At 49.1% G+C, this 17,627-nt stretch overlaps 1 protein-coding gene across 1 annotated transcript in view; it reads right to left on the bottom strand.

Moving 5' to 3' along the window:
- Positions 1-15,921, bottom strand: part of FGF2 (fibroblast growth factor 2) — a 41,905-nt gene extending 25,984 nt beyond the window's left edge. The window contains exon 1 of the mRNA XM_066384845.1: positions 15,375-15,921. Within this exon, the coding sequence (XP_066240942.1) occupies positions 15,375-15,552 (178 nt within the window). The 5' untranslated portion in view covers positions 15,553-15,921. The remainder of the gene's footprint in view (positions 1-15,374) is intronic.
- Between the last annotated feature and the right edge of the window lie 1,706 nt (positions 15,922-17,627).

The following is a 17,627-nucleotide window of genomic DNA, read 5'->3' as shown; positions in this document are numbered from 1 at the left end:
CCTTATTGAGTACCTAATTCTAAAAACACAGAGAGTGATAATAAGTGCTTCTCACCTTCTATCTTGCATCTGGGGCCTGTTCCCTGCCACCAGGTTGCCTCTCCCCTCTGTGCTCTAAGGTAACGCACAGATGGACCTAGACTCTCTTATTAGGGACTCTGCCTCCCCATGCTCTGACTCTGGAAGGTCGATGAGATACGGTAGTGAAAGAAACTGTTGTATCAACAGAATAGGATCGACAGATAAGGGCCCCAGGAAAACAAGCAGATCCATGCAGTAAGAACTAGAAACAGACCACAGGTTCTTGAAAAGAAATGCCTCAGTCCTGGCCGGGGAGCTCAGTTGGTTAGAGCATCATCCTGATACACTAAGGTTGGGGGTTCGATCCCCGGTCAAGGCATGCACAAAAATCAACCAATGAATGCATGACTAAGTGGATCAACAAATCAATGTTTCTCTCTCTCTCTCTCTCTCAAATCCAATAAATAAAAAAGAAAATGAAGAGCATCAGACAAAGTGGTGTTTAAAGGTTAAAAGGCACTATAGATGTTCATGTGAAAGATGATAAGGATGTGGACTCAAGTGGTGGCAGTGAGGGTAGAGCACCAAAGACTAAATGTCAGGGTTTCATAAAATCTTGGTGTGTGGTTAAAAAAAAGAAAAAAGAAAACTGATATGGCATAATCTGGGGAGAAAGCTGACAAAATGAGAACGTCGTATTTATGACCCAGCACCAGCTCCAAGTTCATCGAAGAAAACAATGACTTGCTTATTGGATTGGAAGTGGTTAGCAGATTCAACCTCACAGAGTGATGTCCACATGAAGGTTGTTTCCAGACAGTGGGGACTTGGAAACTGGGTGTGGCTGAATTATTCTGGTGGCTCTGATGAACAGTCAGACCTCATGTAGCCTCTTGACAGTCAGACCTCATGTAGCCCTTCCCATAGTGACTCTAGTCTAGGTCCCTGTTGACTGAATGTGGTCAATGGGACATTAGCAAACACAATGTAGACAATGCTTCGACCTTGGAGCTTGCACTCTAGGGACCTCTGCTCTTGAGACCCAGCCATGATGGAAAGAGGCCCAAGCTAGTCTCATGGAGGGACCACCAGGAGAAAGAGATGCTCAGGCTTCCTTTTACCCCTGTCAAGATGGCAGACAGGTATGTGGAGCCATTTAGATATTCCTCTCCTGGCCACTATTTGTCTGCAGCTGCGTGAGAACTCCCACAGTACTAGCAGAAGAACCATCCAGCCGATATAGTCAGTCCATGGAATCAGGAGAGGTAATTACAGGGTTATGTGAGGCCATCACATTTCCAGATGTTTGTTGCATGACATTACCGAAGCCCTGGAGGACAGATGACATATAAGTCTGTCTGAGAGAGGCTCAGGAACAATACACACAGTCCCAGCTACCAGCCATTGAAGACTCACTACCTGACAGTACTAAATACTCCACCTGTGTTATTCTGTGTTAATACTTACAACAATATAGACGCAGTAGCTATTACTAGTCAGTATCCTCACTTGCCAGATGAGGAAACTGGTACATAAAGAAATGAAGTAACGTACCCAAGATCCTGCAGCTAGAAAGGCATAAATGGGACACAAATGCAGGTCTACCTGTCACTTGCAGGAATGGGAAAGGTGAAGCCATGAGAATGACCTTAACAGAGGTGTGAAAGAAAAGAAAGGGGCTGAGGGCAGAGCTAGGGGCCGGGAAGAATGACCATTCAAGGACAGCTCTGCAATTTTCCTCTCATTTCAAGAATAGCTGTCCAACACATATCAGATACGGGATCGATCATCGGCCCTATTTACAAAGCCAGCTCCTCACCTCTGACACCAGCCACATCTCCTAGAGCCACACTCAGAGTCCCCTTCTGGCTAAGGGAGTCTGGCCCCCTGCGTCTATTGCTTTAGGATCGCTGTGGCCATCACCTCAGCCAGGCCTGGCACGAAGTGCCCTTTCTTCTGGATGCATACTCTTTTTTTTTTTTTTTTAATTTTATTATTTTTTTTTTTTTCATTTTTCTGAAGCTGGAAACAGGGAGAGACAGTCAGACAGACTCCCGCATGCGCCCGACCGGGATCCACCCGGCACACCCACCATGGGGCGAAGCTCTGCCCACCAGGGGGCGATGCTCTGCCCATCCTGGGCGTCGCCATGTTGCAACCAGAGCCACTCTAGCGCCTGAGGCAGAGGCCACAGAGCCATCCCCAGCGCCCGGGCCATCTTTGCTCCAATGGAGCCTTGGCTGCGGGAGGGGAAGAGAGAGACAGAGAGGAAGGAGAGGGCGAGGGTGGAGAAGCAGATGGGCGCTTCCCCTGTGTGCCCTGGCCGGGAATCGAACCCGGGTCCTCCGCACGCTAGGCCGACGCTCTACCGCTGAGCCAACTGGCCAGGGCTGGATGCATACTCTTTTTGTTGGGCCATGCTTATTTCTGATGACATCATCTGTCCCCCCAAACTCATTCTTTGACCCTTCAGCAGAATTTGATTCAAACGTCCTTAGAGTTTGGCTCTCAGAAACCACCCAGCCCGGACTTTTCAGTTCAACACGAGGAAGCAGTGTCCCAGATTGGGAAAATGTGTTGACCGTGGTCACCTGGGGACCTAGGGTCACAGATCAGCAGTTTCATCCTTCTGTCTGGGTGCTGATCTACACAGAAGCATGTGAAGCATGTCACACTGTCATTTCCTCACTGGCCATGTCCTAAGGAGTAGCTGGTTGAACTAATGCTAAAATTATGATTTGTTCCAAGCAATGAGTTGTGTGTGTGTGTGTGGGGGGGGGGGGGTTGAGGGGGGAGGGGAAAACGGGAAGAGATGAAAATACCAATGAGCAAGAGGTCTTACCTTCCCAAAGAACATCGTCTCATACTCTTTGTATTCCTTCTAATAAAAAGACAGAGTTCATTTTATAACTTATAAAGTTAAAGAAATATCATCAAAGTGCACAAGTAGTAAAGCAAACAGCTTCTGACTCCCAGTATTCACACTTGCCTTCCCCCCCAAACGGAGCTTAAAATCAGTTACTGAACGTCTTTGCTTCCCTTGGGCCGTGCAAGCTCTCATTGTTTTTCTTTCGCTCCTGCTCCTCTCAAACTTTGTCAGCTTTGGAAGGGCTCCCACTCCTGGAGACAGCGCCAAGCCCCTACCTCACCCCAAGACAGTGCCAAGGCTCCCCCACCCCATCCCGAGACAGTGCCAAGGCTCCCCCACCCCACCCTGAGACAGTGCCTAGCACCCCCCGCAACTCACTCCTCAGGAGCTTGGACAGGAAAGCCTATCTCAGCAGCATCTCCTCCACATGTTCTTGAGCGTGTGTGTGCTTGTTACTCTCTCCTCCTGCTCCTCTTCTGCTTTCTGAACCCCTCCCCATCTGCTCCCCTGGCTTCTCTCTTTCTCTCTGTCTTCTCCTCCTGTAGCCAAGGCTCAATTGGAGTGAGCTGGCCCCAGGCACTGAGGATGGGCTCCATGGCGTCTGCCTCAGGCGCTAAGAGCTCCCCTGTGGAGCAATGGAGCAACACCCCTGATAGGCAGAGCACTGCCCCCTAGTGGGCTTGCCAGGTGGATCCTAGTTGGGGCACATGCGGGAATCTGTCTCTGTCTGCCCTCCTCACACTGAATAAATTAAAGAAAAAGAAAAGAAAGACAGACTACCTACCAGAAGACGTTCTCCCCTTGCAATGGCTGCTGGTCACCGTGGCACAGGCCACGGCAACCACATTGAGATCTGGCTGATTTCTCTAGATGACCCTTTTCAACTGGGGCCAGGCCTCTCCCCACTGGTTTAATGGCATCCACAACCACTGCTCTCTGCTGCCAGAGTAGTATCTCCTCCTTCAGGGTCCCTACCCTCTCTCCCTCTTTGGTGGTGCCATCCACGGGTGGGTCACTGTCACTCACTGCTGACTTTGGAATCTTGCCTTGACACCTCGTCACCGTCTGAAAAACTTGGCCGTTCAATTAGAAGACCCACCAACAACCTGGCCTCAGAGATTCTCGGCTCCCCGACCCGTGACCTGCGTGGCCCACACTCATAGCCGTATCATCTTCCAGAGCTGTTCCCCTTAAGCACCAATGCAATGCACCCTCAGGACCCTTAGCTGGCTCCTCAGCCTCGTGACCCCATCGAGGCCGACACCACCATTTATCCAGCGGCCCTGAGCCTCTGAGTCGCCCCGTCCTCATCAGCCAACACTCAGGGCCATCAGCCACGTCTCCCACCTGTCCATTCCAGCGCATCTGAAGCCGAGCCCCACAGCGCCCCCTGGCTTCTCCACTCCCACACGGGCACTGCAGGACAGACACAGGGGAATACCCCTGAAAATGACAGGGTCTTCCAGACAGGTGCTGTTAGGGAGCGGGTGTCCATGCCCTCCCAGGGGCCCCCAGCAAGTACTTGGCCACGGTGGACACTTCCCAGGTCTCTCCACCCCCCCCCCCAGCAGCCATGGAAAGCAACCCCACACTACCCAGGCTCTCCAGCCCACAGCCCACCCCCCACCCCCTAGTACTTCAAAGGAAAACCTCATCTCACAGCCCTCAAGTCCCTCCGTGCTTCCAAACCGGAAGGCGTGTCCACACACACTGTGCTGACCACGCGGGCGCTCACCACTCAGCACAATACATTCATCTGCCCTTATATTTACTTATTTGGTTTTATTTTTACAGCAACCAAGCCAGCGGTTTGTCATCTGGTGCCATTTTGCTACACATTGGCAGACTGAAATCTGCGTACTGGTTTTGGTATGGCTGGTAGCTTCCCAGTGGGGAGGCACCCTGCCCTCGAGGACATAAAAGTCAAGGAGAAGACCCAGTCAGGAGACCTAAGTGTCCAGGAAGCAGGTAGAGGACATCTGTGGTGCAGAGAAGAACCCCATTCGTGGCCCCACTCTAACCCCACCTTCTCACACCCCAGCTCATTCCCAGTGGCACCCACCATGGCTCCAGAAGAGCAAGCTGGCATCGGCCAGCCACCTTCCCGTCCTCCTGTCCCCAGGTCATGTGGGAGGCTCGGTCAGCTCACAGCTGAAGGACGGGCGGTTGTGCCGAGAGCTCTGCTGCTGCTGAGTGACATTTTCCTCCACCAGGAAGGAGGACGACGCTTTGACAGAAGCATATGACATTCCAATCACAGACCAGAATGCGACTTCACCAAACAAAACCAGCCTGTTTGACATCATCGGATGCCAGCATCCTTGGCATCAGGCTCAGGGGGCCTCTGGGGCAGACAGCAGCTGGCGGAGACCAGGGGCAATGGTGACCCCTGCCAGGACCACCAGCAGACTGCAGCTGACATGTCTCCAGGTGAGAGCAGCCCCGGAATCTTGGTGGGGGTCATTTCTGTTTTGTTTGTTTAATCTAACAATGCCCTTTCTTCTGGAATAAGGCGATTATCCTTGTTTTCAGAAACCCTAAAGAAGCAAAACTAACCCACACACAATAGGGGAAGAACAAGAACCAAAAGAAATAAACTAATGAAGACCAGTGTGGAGGAGGTGCCTCAAAACACTAAACACAAAATGGCAATAGGATCCAGCAATTCCACCTCTGGGTATTTATCCAAAGGGAATAAAATTACTATCACAAAAAGACACCCACACCTGTATGTTCATGGCAGCATTATCCACAATAGCCAAGGCATGGAAACAACCCCAGTGTCTGTCAATAGACAAATGGATAAAGAAGACGTGATATATGCATACAATGGAATATTATTCAGCCATAAAAATAATCCTGGCCCTGGCTGGTCAGCCCAGCAGGTGGAAGTCCCGGGTTCAATTCCCAGCCAGAGCACACAGGAGAAGCGCCCATCTGCTTCTCCACCCTCGCCCTCTCCTTCCTCTCTGTCTCTCTCTTCCCCTCCCGCAGCCAAGGCTCCATTGGAGCAAAGTTGGCCCAGGCGCTGAGGATGGCTCTATGGCCTCTGCCTCAGGCACTAGAATGGCTCCAATTGCAGCAGAGCAATGCCCAGATAGGCAGAGCATTGCCCCCTGGTGGGCATGCCTGGTGGATCCTGGCTGGGCGCATGTGAGAGTCTGTCTATCTGCCTCCCCCCAGCTTCTCACTTCAGAAAAATACAAAAAAAAATTCTGACATTGGAGACAACATGAATGAACCCTGAATGAACTCTTTAGAGACAGGGCCTTTAAAGAGACAGGACCTCTAAAAAGGTGATTAAGTCAAAATGGGGCCATTAGGGTGGGTCCTAACCCTCTGTGATCAGTGTCCTTACAAGAATAGAAACTGTGTCTGTCTATAGATGGATGGCTCTGTGAAGAGGAGCAAGATGGTGGCCATCTGCCAGCCAAGGGTAGAGTCTTCAGAAGGAACCTATCTGCTGACACCTTCATCTTGGACTTCCAATCTCCAGAGCTGTGAGAAAACACATTTCTGTTGGAGTCACGCAGCCCATAGGATTTTGTTACAGCAGCTGTAGCTAACTCATACCTACGGGGTCCGTCACAGGCAGCTGCCACGGTCAAGACAGAACAGAACAGAGCAGCTGCGGCCAGAGTGCCGAGGCTGCGTGTGGGAAAGACACTGGAACCAGCAGGAGGAAGGGCTCGGAGGATGAGGAAAATGAAGACTAGGAATTTTCTCCATGATGGCACCGGCTGGCAAGAAAGACAGAGATACTACCTGTTGTCAATGAAAGGGGACATGTGATTTCAAGGAAAGAAGAATTTCAGTCTAGACGTGTTTCTGGATGTGTCTAAATGCTCTCTTGCCATCTCTTTGTCTATCTTGGTCTTCCTCACATAGCTGAAACTCAAAAATCACTGGCTGACCGAACATCTCTCTTGATGAAGATTAAAATAAAATAGGTCTGAGTATATCTGCTTTCGGGGGGTTTGTTTTAAATCTTGGAAAGAAAATTGCAAAGCCTCTGAGACTGCTTAAATTATTTTTAAAAACCACTATTTCTGTTTACATGTCTGCTACCCTGTCCTTCTGGAATTCTGGCCATGAACCTGTATTCTAAACTCTAAGAAGTCTGGGATGCACAATTCCTTACGTGCTGTCCCAGATCAAGATCGTGTTTTGAAAAGCCTCTAGCAAAAACTGTACCCTCATCAGTAAGATGAGGAAAATGATACTTGCTTTATAGGTTTGTACTTAAGATTAAACATATTATTTGTAAAGCTGACATATAGCATGTTTTCAAAAATGTCATTTATTCATTCATTCATTTACTCAGTAAAGACTGAAGTCCTAGGAATACAAAGGTAAAAGCCAATGAACTGGCCCTTCCCCTACTGCAAGGGACAGGGACTTTGCTAGTCACTATAGCAATCTCCTCAGGTGTCCGGCAAAGGCTGGACAGAAGCCATGACTACTTCATGGTTTTAATAACCACTGCCATTCCAAAATGATCTATGCCCAATCCTGTAACTGCTGAAGGTGTTGCTATAATCCATTATTGTTCAACCAACACCTGCTGTGTAACGTCTTCTGTGCAGATTAGAGTCCTCTATGAAACTGATTAGCAAGATTGTCTTCTCATTTGCATTACAGGCCCACTAGCAAATTACTGAGTTTAGAGTAATATATAAATGTAAGTAGGTAAGAACTTCTAAAACTTAGAAACACACTCAAAATAGAGTATTTCTTTTCACATAATCCTTTTGACAAATGTCTTACCCCCAAGACGGTAAGGCAATAATAAGGTTAATCAACCTTATATTTAAAGATTAAATTTCACTCAGAGAAAGGCTCTCCAAACTTTTGTTTCTAGTAAGATTAGCCCTGGCCAGACAGCTCGGTTGGTTAGGGCATTATCCCAAAGCACAGAAGTTGCCGGTTTGATCCCAAACAGGACACACATAGGAACAGATCAATATTGCTTTCTCTCTCTCTCTCCCCCACTTGTCCTTTTCCTTTCTCTAAAATCAATAAAATAAACATTAAAAAAAATTAAAAGTAACAAAGGAGGATCTACCATGCAATATGCAAGATTATCCCATCCCAGAATCAGAATTTCCAGGGCAAAAGGGACCTTCTTCTCTTGTATCCCCATCTATCCAATTCACGCTGTCATACCGCCAGCGCATAAATGACACTCCCTCCAGCACGCATGTGTGTGTGTGTGGGTGCGCGTGCTTCAAAGGAACCAAGGCTAGAAAGAACTACAAGGAGAAAAGTCAAATGACATGGGAGAATAAAAAAACATCTAGACAAGGAAGTAACAAAATTAATATATATATATGTATGTATGATGTACAGCAGGTGTTAAATGAAAAGATATTACTATTAGGCAGTAGAGAAATTAATTTCATTTCTGGTTCAAAACACAGACTGTTCAGCAAGTGATACATTCCAAAAAGTGATTTTTTAAATGGAGGTATTATTTGACTCTGTTCCTCTCTTCCTCTCCTATTTATGTAATGACCACCGAAAAACCTACGGATTATTTTTTATTTGCGAAATGATTCAGCTTGGAGGGGAGTCACTCAGCGATGTCTCCCTCCCACCCCGGCAGACATCACATCACAAAGACTGTGACTCACTTTGTCACACAATGCCTGTCCTTTTACGAGTTTTCAGATTGTTGCAATGAATACCGGCCGGCTCACAGATCTGAATGAATTTTAGGATGAAATGATCTGTGCCATTTCCTCACAGCCAAAGAGGACACTGACAATGGCCCTAGACAGTCCTTACTCCTAATTTGGCAAATGAGTCACCAGTTTGAGACTTGGGGTGGGAGGGGGGTGAGAAGAGATTTCTGGATTAACATGTTAGATTCAAGTATGAATTCTTAGATCATCAATCCTGAATTAGAGGATTATGGCTGGTTCTGGAATCTGCTAGAAATATCGATGTTATTCAATAGCTGAGAAGAAAACTTTCCACAGTGAAAAAGTAATCCTGGAGAAGGGACTTACAGTGAATGTCACATTCAATATAACCATTTTGCATGCCTCATCCTGAAGTAGTTGTGCTTGTTGTTTACCAGCTCTAGCTCCTCGGACAAACAGAGATGGAACCTGTGCTGAGGCCCCTGCCTGGTCCTTCATTCGGCCATGGAGGCGAGGGACTCCTGGGACAAGTAATTTGGTCTCAGACCCTCGGAGCTGAATACAGGATTACTAGGTAATGTTGTTTGAATTTCTTTTTTTTTTTTTTTTAAAGAAAATCCTTACCAACTAGGAACATCCAATAGAATACAGGGATATGAAATTAGAACACATGAAGCTCTTAGAATTTTTAGAGGTCACGCAGGAAAGGAAAGACAGGCATAGGAAGACGTGAAAAAAATGGGCCCGACATACAGTCAGACTGGCATGGGGTCAGAAGCATGAGAATCCAAAGGGGAAAAGCAGAAGACGCTGCAGGTGGCGAGTGCAGGACTCCAGGGTCCTGGCCACAGAGACAGAGTGAATGCACGCACACCTGAGGAACCTGACATCGCGCAGGACGTCACCAACTCTTAAATGCTTTCTGAAGAGAATGAAATTCCTCGTCAGGGTTTTAGACTATCTGAAAAACAATTCATCTTTCGATAGATCAGCCTCAGAGATGCTAAGAGCCGACCTCTGAGGTTTCCAAACATTTTGCAAGTGTAACTTTGTTACATGTATGATCATCTTCATTAAGACTGACCAAGGGTCTCAGTGAACGTGCTGCTACACCAGGAGAGTGAGAGACGCCCCACCAAGCTGTATGCACACAGCACGGCCCATGAGTAGTGACTCCGCGGGAAGGTCCACACAGAACATGTCCATCCTCTGCTAACATTTTAGAGAGTCCTCCCCAAGCAAATGGCACACGGCTTTTATGATGTTATATATATGGAAGAGTCATGGGTCACACCTTAAGGTCCCAGCATTTTCTTGAAGTACCTCCATTACGAACAGAGAAAAACCTACTCACAGAATCTAGCCAGATCATGACTACTCTATCCAAAGCTCCTTTAAACAAACCTACTTCCTCCTGGGCTAACTTGAGTTATTGTTTATAAATTTTAATTATAAAATAAATGTATAGGCTTCACTATAAATTAAACCAGGAAGATGCCTTTCAATGGTTTGATTATACCTGGAACATAAGACTTCATATCCACATATCCTCTTCATTTTTTGGTCTTGTCTCCACCGTATCTTGAAAATCTGAAAACCTTTCATTTTTAGAATTTGATGGGACAATTCAAGTTAGAGGGTAAGTTAATATGAGGAAGGAAGTAGCCCTTTGAAAATACAAACACACACACACACACACACACCTGCTGGATTTCTGTAAATGAATGAGTAAGCATTGAGGATACACTGATCAACTCAAAAGTCACCCTATGCAAGAAGAGTGACAGATGGGATCAGACACAAATTAAACACTGAATATTGGCTGTCTGTCGCCTCCTAGGCCCTTCAAATTCCCTCAGACTAAAAATATCCCTTAGGCAGTTAGAAGGGACCAGTCTTGGCTTCTAAGAACTGTGGTCCATGGCTCAGAGGGCAGCGGTTCCCCGGTAGTCGCCACATTTTGGCCCTCTCCTACGTTCCTGCAGCTGTAAATAGCCTGGATTTGAGGGGGAGTTTGAGAGCAAAAGTGAAGGCAGGAGCCAGCCTGACAACAGATACAACAAGCTGGGAGTCAAGAGGCCACAGCTGCATTTCCCAGCGACACAACCAAAGTTCTACACTGACAACTGCTATTCTGAACTATCTTCCAAACGACCAAGCGTTAACTATTAGGGGCACTGACGACATATAAGATCAGTGCCAGACCAGATCCTTGATTTCAGAGTGCAGAAAACGACAAGCTCAACAGCAAAACAAGAGACAGTTGTTTGGATCCAACAGAACATGGTAATGAGTTTCAGGTTTGCACCCAAATGCACTTGCCGGCTGGCTCCCCCTTCCTCCCGGGCCAGCCTTCCGAACAGTACCTGTGTGCTCCAGGACACGGGGGCCCACACGGGGGCCCACACGGGGTTGGGCGGGAAAGCAGCACACATGGCGACCGGGGAGGCATGCAGAGGCCACGGCACACTTCCAACGTAGTCATGGCCTCTTCCAACGTCGCCCATGGTGCTGTCCGAGAACTAACATGGAGGTGAATAAAGTCCACTGTACTATTATAACATACCAATGACGGTTCTTGTTTTGGTTTATTACATATGCAACATTTTATTTTTGAATTGAACTTATAAGTCACAAATCAAAATGAGAATACTTAGAGGCCAGCCGTTACACCATTGTCAAAATCTAATTACGTAACAGCCACTTTATAAACACAGCAGGAGCCCGTAGGGCCTGTCACAAGGGGACACTGCTTTTTCTAGGCGGAAGTCACTTGGCAGCCCCCTCATCGATCAAGGCTCCCAAGGTGGGGTAATAACTATGACTCATGAATTGTCCCTTCCCGGCTGCACCGATGACATGACTTCCCCTATTAAATGAGCTATTAGATTCTTACTTCATTTGTTTACTGCACGCAAATAGCACCACAGTAAATACCGTGATTATTAAGGCAAATAAGAGGGATCCTCTTGCCAGATATGACCCAAGAAAATGGGGGAAGAGAATCTAGCGCCATTAATTCAACAATTCCATTTACAAAAAGGCAGAGAAGGAGAGACGGCTCCATCCACTACCCCAGGGACAGGACCAGAGGGAGCCTGCGGAGTAGGGAGAGGGCTAGCTGTGTCAGTACCCAGAAACGGAGGGCCCCACAAAGGGGGCCCCAGAGGGAGGGAGCTCCAACAGAACAGCAGAGATCAATGAGGCTGGAGGGGGGGCGGTCAGGGACAGCAGCCAGGGGCCAGGTGGGCAGGAAGCCTGGTCAGAGGCCGGAAGAGGAAGTTGGCAGTAAACGTCAATACCCTTCCTATAAAATGGGACCGGTGAACCTGAAGGTCTAAAGTCACCCGCTGCCCGTCGTCACAAGGCCATGTTTGTATGGTGGGGGCTGCACGGAGAATGTACCAGGGCACAAGAAAGTCCATGGGAGCAGGGAGGGGGGCACAGGGGCCTCTCCTGGTCCCAGCATCCTGTTAGGCCAGGAGGCAGAGGAAGGAGTGTGGCAGTCACCTCCTGGGGGAAGCCCAAGGGTGGACCCAACACTTCCAGTACCTTCCTTTTCCCTCGGTCAGTGCATCTGGAACATGTTTAATGCTGAAATGTACATAACCGGCACACCCTGGCCATACTCCACCGCAGGCTGTACTGCTTAGTGTAAACAGTCTCTCTTCTGAATGTCTTCCCAGGGCTCACTGCTGCAGAGAACACTTCACCATGCTCATCGCCATGGACAGCTGCAAGAGGCCCATGGGAATGGCCAGGACGCCTGGGGGAGGGCAGTGCGGGCGTGTGGCTCCCCCACCGGAGAAGCTGTCACAGCTTGTTCCATCAAGACCCTCCCGTCAGAGGGAAGTTCTCCGAGGAGGACCGGAAGGAAGGGCATGAGTAGGGGCACTTGCAAGTGAAACAACTCAGGCAAACGCCCGGTATGGAGGAGCTGCAGCCACACTGAGAAACTGGAAAGGCTGGGTTCAGTCACCTCCTACCTCCCCCTTCTTGTCTGCCTCCGTTTCCCCCGCCCTGTCTCCCCTTCACTACCTGAACCGCATCCTCCACACCTCACCAGCACCCCCAGGTAAGTCAGCCCTCAAAGCATCCCTCCAAAATCCCGGACCTCCTGGTCAGCTTCTGGGGAAGAAATTGCATCACAACTTAAGTCACACTGAACGTTAAAATCTGATCAGGGCTGAACCCCTCCTTTCAGAGGTAGTCTGCATTTTTTAGAAGACATAGGGACAGAGAAGGTGTTAACGCCAAAGGAATCAACCTCCAGTGATGAATTTCCAGGTCAGGTGGATAAAAAAGTTTGGGGACAGGAGCCATTCATGGGTTTTCCAACTTTTCAAACAGGTCTAGATATCTGGACATCTGTCCGTGTGTGCTGGTCCGCTGCATTTGTTATGGGGAGTGGGGGACCCTGGTCCACACAGTTTCCTTACATCCTTCCCATCAGTCTCCTGGTTTGGTCAACTATTGGCACGTCTTTGGCATGGCAGCAAAATGTACTATACTTAAATGTACATCCATGTTGGGCTACACAAAGTGGCTTAAATGAGTCATTTTTAGGTTTGTGTTCTTGTCAACTGCCTAATAAAAGGTGATTTAAAAATATAATCAGTTCTCTCCACACATCTGGATGAGTCCTCTACTTTGACCGTTTCTCTTTAGCTAGTTAGTGGGTTGGCACTATTCACATTAGGGTCAGAGGACATTTTGCTGGGGCACAGGGAGGTGTCCCGCGCACTGTCCACATTCCCAGCCCCGCCTGTGAGGTGTCAGCAGCACCCTTCAGGGTATGACGACCAAAAATATCTCCAAGCATTGCCACATGTTCCCTGGGGGGCAAAATCGTCCCCATTTGAGAACCACTGAGTTGAAATAAGGTTACAAACATGACAGCCCAGCCCCCCCGTGGGGAAGACAAGTTGACAGCAGTTTTACCAGGGTGGTAATGTGGTACATATGCAACTCAGATATCCTCACTAGTGAGCCCCAGCAGTGCTGCTGGGACAGAAACGGAGTATCCAAGGCTTCAAGGAAAATAATGGATTCAGCAACAAATCAAGTGTCTGAGGGAACACCTAATCTGGAGGAGAGTTCTTATGTCTTCTAGTCAGAGAACAGGCTCCTTTTCCTTTTTCCTTTTTTTTTTTTTTTTAATGAACAGTTTGTGCTACTGGGAAATAATGAAACTGACTGCAACTTACATGTACCTTGTCCTCACCAGCTGAGCCAGCCCAGCAGACCACTGTGGAACAGGCTTCAAACACACGTTACCGAAACAGAGAAAGGGCACTAACCCACATACTGGCTTAAAAGCATTTTTTCAGTTGGATTGGATAATGTAAGTGGCTGATAAATTTTTTTTTAATAATGGTAGGCCTGGAAAAACAACAACTACAACAACAAAACTTAAAGACCTGCATCTTTCCCTTGTTGCTACTTTGGAATTTATCAAGACCCAACTACTATAAAAGCGCCTGTCCCACCCAGTCCTTCCTTGGTCAACTCAGGTTTGGTTGCATGGCTGCCTCCTTCCAGAGGGAGGGATATTCATTAGCTTCCTAAGATAAAGACGTTATGTGCATACCTTTTCTTAGGTAAAGAGGGAATCAGTCTCCACCTGAAGCCCCATAAAGGAAGAGACCCCGGAAAGCACAGCTTTTAACAGGTGTTTTACCTACACCTAGAGGATTACAGTTAAAATATCTCCTGGTCTGGTTTCTCTCACTTCAGGTTGCAACAGTGGTGCTAATCTGCCCATTTCATGCCGTTTCCTCCCCTCTGCTCCAGTGCTATGGGAATGCATCCCAGGTGGGCATCACCTGTGAACTCCTCAGAAACGCAAAGGATCAGGCCCCCTCCAGACAAGGACTCCTCAATTGACTCCGGGAGTCCGGGTACAGCAAGGTGTTGCAGCAAACCTTCCAGGGGGGTTCTGGGCAGCCTCACCTGACAAAACAGTGGTCCTGGCAGGGTTATTTCCATAATACTTAACAGATTCTCTTTACAAAACCCCAAAGTGCAGACTGGCAAACGGAGCCCTCTACGCACTTCAAATAAATTCTCCTTTGCCCCTCGCCCCGGGTGCAAGCTAGGTGTTCTGCCGCTTCAGGGAGGGGACAGGACTCAAGGTCCCAAAGCTGATCAATGCAGGTGGAAGACACAAGTTTTTCTCACTATTGAAACAAAGGTCTGTCGCATTTTATTAATAAAGTCCTTTTTTTTTTCTTTTTCAGCTTTCAGCAATTGGGGGGATGGGGGAATGGATGGGTGACAGCTTTGAGTCAACTGCTGGGGTCCCACCGATTGGGAATTTAAGGGCTACTCGGAAAGGTGTTCTTCCAACAAAGAAAGTCTAATCCCTCCGCGTCCCCTTCCCTCAGTTCGCGCGTGTGACAGAGAAAGGGTTGGGTCTAGGGGACGAGGGGACACACCTCTCCTCCCTGCTTGGCGTCCCCGATGCGACAGGTTTTCCGCGCAAAGGGAGCCGGCCGCGCGCCCTAGGGATCTGCGCCCAGGGATCGGGTTTATGGGGAAACTGGCACCTCCAAAGCCTGGGGGGGGGGGGCAGCGCAGCCCCGGAGAGGAGGCAGACGGAGAACCTGAAACCGCTGGGGGCCGCGCGGAAAGAAACCGCAGTCCCCGTGGGTCCGAGAGAGCGCGGAGGCTGGGACCGAGCAAAGGGGGAGCCCCAGAAGATGGAAGTGGGGGGCTGTTGTGGAGGGGGGACTCCCCAGGAGATGGAGGTGGGATGGAGGGGGGACGCCCCAGGAGATGGAGGTGGGATGGAGGGGGCGGAGGCTGCAATGGAGCAAAGCGGAAGCCCCAGAACTCACTGTGCGGGTCGCTCTTCTCCCGGACGCCGTCCACTCGGCCGTCGGGTTGGATGCGCAGGAAGAAGCCCCCGTTTTTGCAGTACAGCCGCTTGGGGTCCTTGAAGTGGCCGGGCGGGAAGGCGCCGCTGCCGCCGTCGTCCGGCAGGGCTGGCAGCGTGGTGATGCTCCCGGCGGCCATGGCCCCCCCGGAGCCCTGCCGAGGTCCCCGAGCCGCTGACACTGCGCGGGGCGCCGCCGTACCCCGGCCCCGGCCCCCGAGGCGCTCCGAGCTGCGGCCCCGGCCCCGGCCCCCCAGCCTTCCGCTCGGCGGCGCGCCGCCACGCCCGCGGGTCCCCAGCCTCGCGCCGCTCGGCCCTGCCCTCTCCGCCGGCCCTGGCGCGCGGGGAGCCGGGCGGCGCGGGCGCGGGGGCTCAGGGCTCGGATTCTCCGCGGCCGCCACTCTCGGGAGGGCCGCCTCCCCGCTCAGCAGCGCCTGGGACCCAGTGGCAGCCGTGGGCACCGCGGCCGCCGATCTGGCACTGCGGGGCCGCGGCGTCACATCTTCTACATCTCCACCCCCGACACCCACCCCCTGCGCGCCGCTCCCCGCCCTCCCCGCGCGGCGCACCGCCCCTCCCGGCTCGGGCTCCGGGGTGGCTCGGGCCTCAGCACGCACGCGCGCGAGGTCGGTCTGGGGGGGCCCGAGAGTGCCGGGGCCCCACCCGGCCCCACCCGACCCAATCCCGCCCGACCCACGCCATCGAACCTCGTTTGGTCTCTCTCCGCACTGCTGCGCAGCCAGCCGTGACTCAACCTTGAAACCCTTAAGTACAACTTACTCCCCCATTCTTTTTCCGGGCCAGCGTGCCCATCCCCAAGGAGTAGTGGAATCAGAAATGGGGGCGCAGGTCCTGTGTTGGAACATGCTTTGAATGTCTCAGCACTAAGAGAGACGGGGGTACAGCGCGAGACACAAATTTAAAGTTGAAGGCACAGGCTGAAGTCATTTACCAACAAGAGGAAGGAGGCCAGAAGAGGGAGGGGAACGGGTTGGGTTATAGAAAGCTTTTCTTCTGCCAAGCTAACTTGAGTGAGTCAACCTGGGAAGACAAAGATGGGCTTCGAATCCTCACCGTGATAGACATGTGTTCATGTCTTACTCCTAAACTGACACTAACCCGAGCTAACCATTTAGATAGTTTTGTGAAAATCCCGAACTGCAGAATTGAAGTTAGTTGCACTTGGGTGGTTTTCGATAGAATATGACAAGCAGGACAGGTTAGGAAAATATCCGTCCCTAAAACTTCACATACTGCGTGCCCATCACGTGCAAAGCGTTTCCGTAAGTGCAGGAGGGAATGCCCAGTGAGGTGGTGGACTCTCTGGTACCTGAGGGAGACCCGTGGTGCCATGAACAACACAAGTACCAAATGTTTAGCAAATTAATGCCACTCCTTCAGAAATTCCTCCAAAAAAATTTTTTTAAGATAGAAAAGGAAGTAACACTTCCTAACTCATTTGTACTAAGTTAGGAAAAACCAAAGACATCATCAAAATACAAACCTATAGAAACTGACAGACCAATATCCCTTGTGCATATAGATGCGAAAATCCTCAACAAATTACTGAACGGACTCTAGCAACATTCTAAGTGAGAGTTATTCCAGAAATATAAGGTTGGTTAAACGTGAAAAAATCAGTCATTGTATATTACCACAATAATAATAAAATAAAGAAGATATATATATTTAAAAACTAAGTAATCTAGGAATAGAAGAAAACTCCCTCAACTTGATGATGGTCATTTATAAAAACCCCAGAGCTAACATCATACTTAAGTGGTAATAAATGGAAAACTTTGCTCCTAAGACCAGGAACAAAATCGGGATGTTCACTCTGACCATTTCTACCTAGCATTATAGTGGAAGTTTTAGCAAGGGCAGTTGGGCAAGAAATGAAATAAGAGTCTAGATCGCAAAAGAAGAAGTAAATCTATCTCTATTTGCTGATGACATGGTTTTATATATAGAAAACTCTAAAGAACACACACAACTAGCAGAGAAAATGAATGAGTGTAACAAGGTTGCAGGATACAAAATCAATATATTAAAATCATTTGTATTTCTTTACATTAGCAAAGAACAATTCAAAAATAAAATCAAGAAAATAATTCCACTTACAATAGCATCAAAAAGAATAAAATATTTAGGAATAAACAAAACCAAAGAAGTTCAAGACTTGTATACTGAAAACTATAAAACACTGAAAGAAATT

This window comes from Saccopteryx leptura, chromosome 1 (assembly GCF_036850995.1).
Source record: "Saccopteryx leptura isolate mSacLep1 chromosome 1, mSacLep1_pri_phased_curated, whole genome shotgun sequence".
Lineage (NCBI taxonomy): Eukaryota > Metazoa > Chordata > Mammalia > Chiroptera > Emballonuridae > Saccopteryx > Saccopteryx leptura.
The sequence above is the reverse complement of the archived record's forward strand: the minus strand, read 5'-3'. Positions and strand labels throughout refer to the sequence as shown.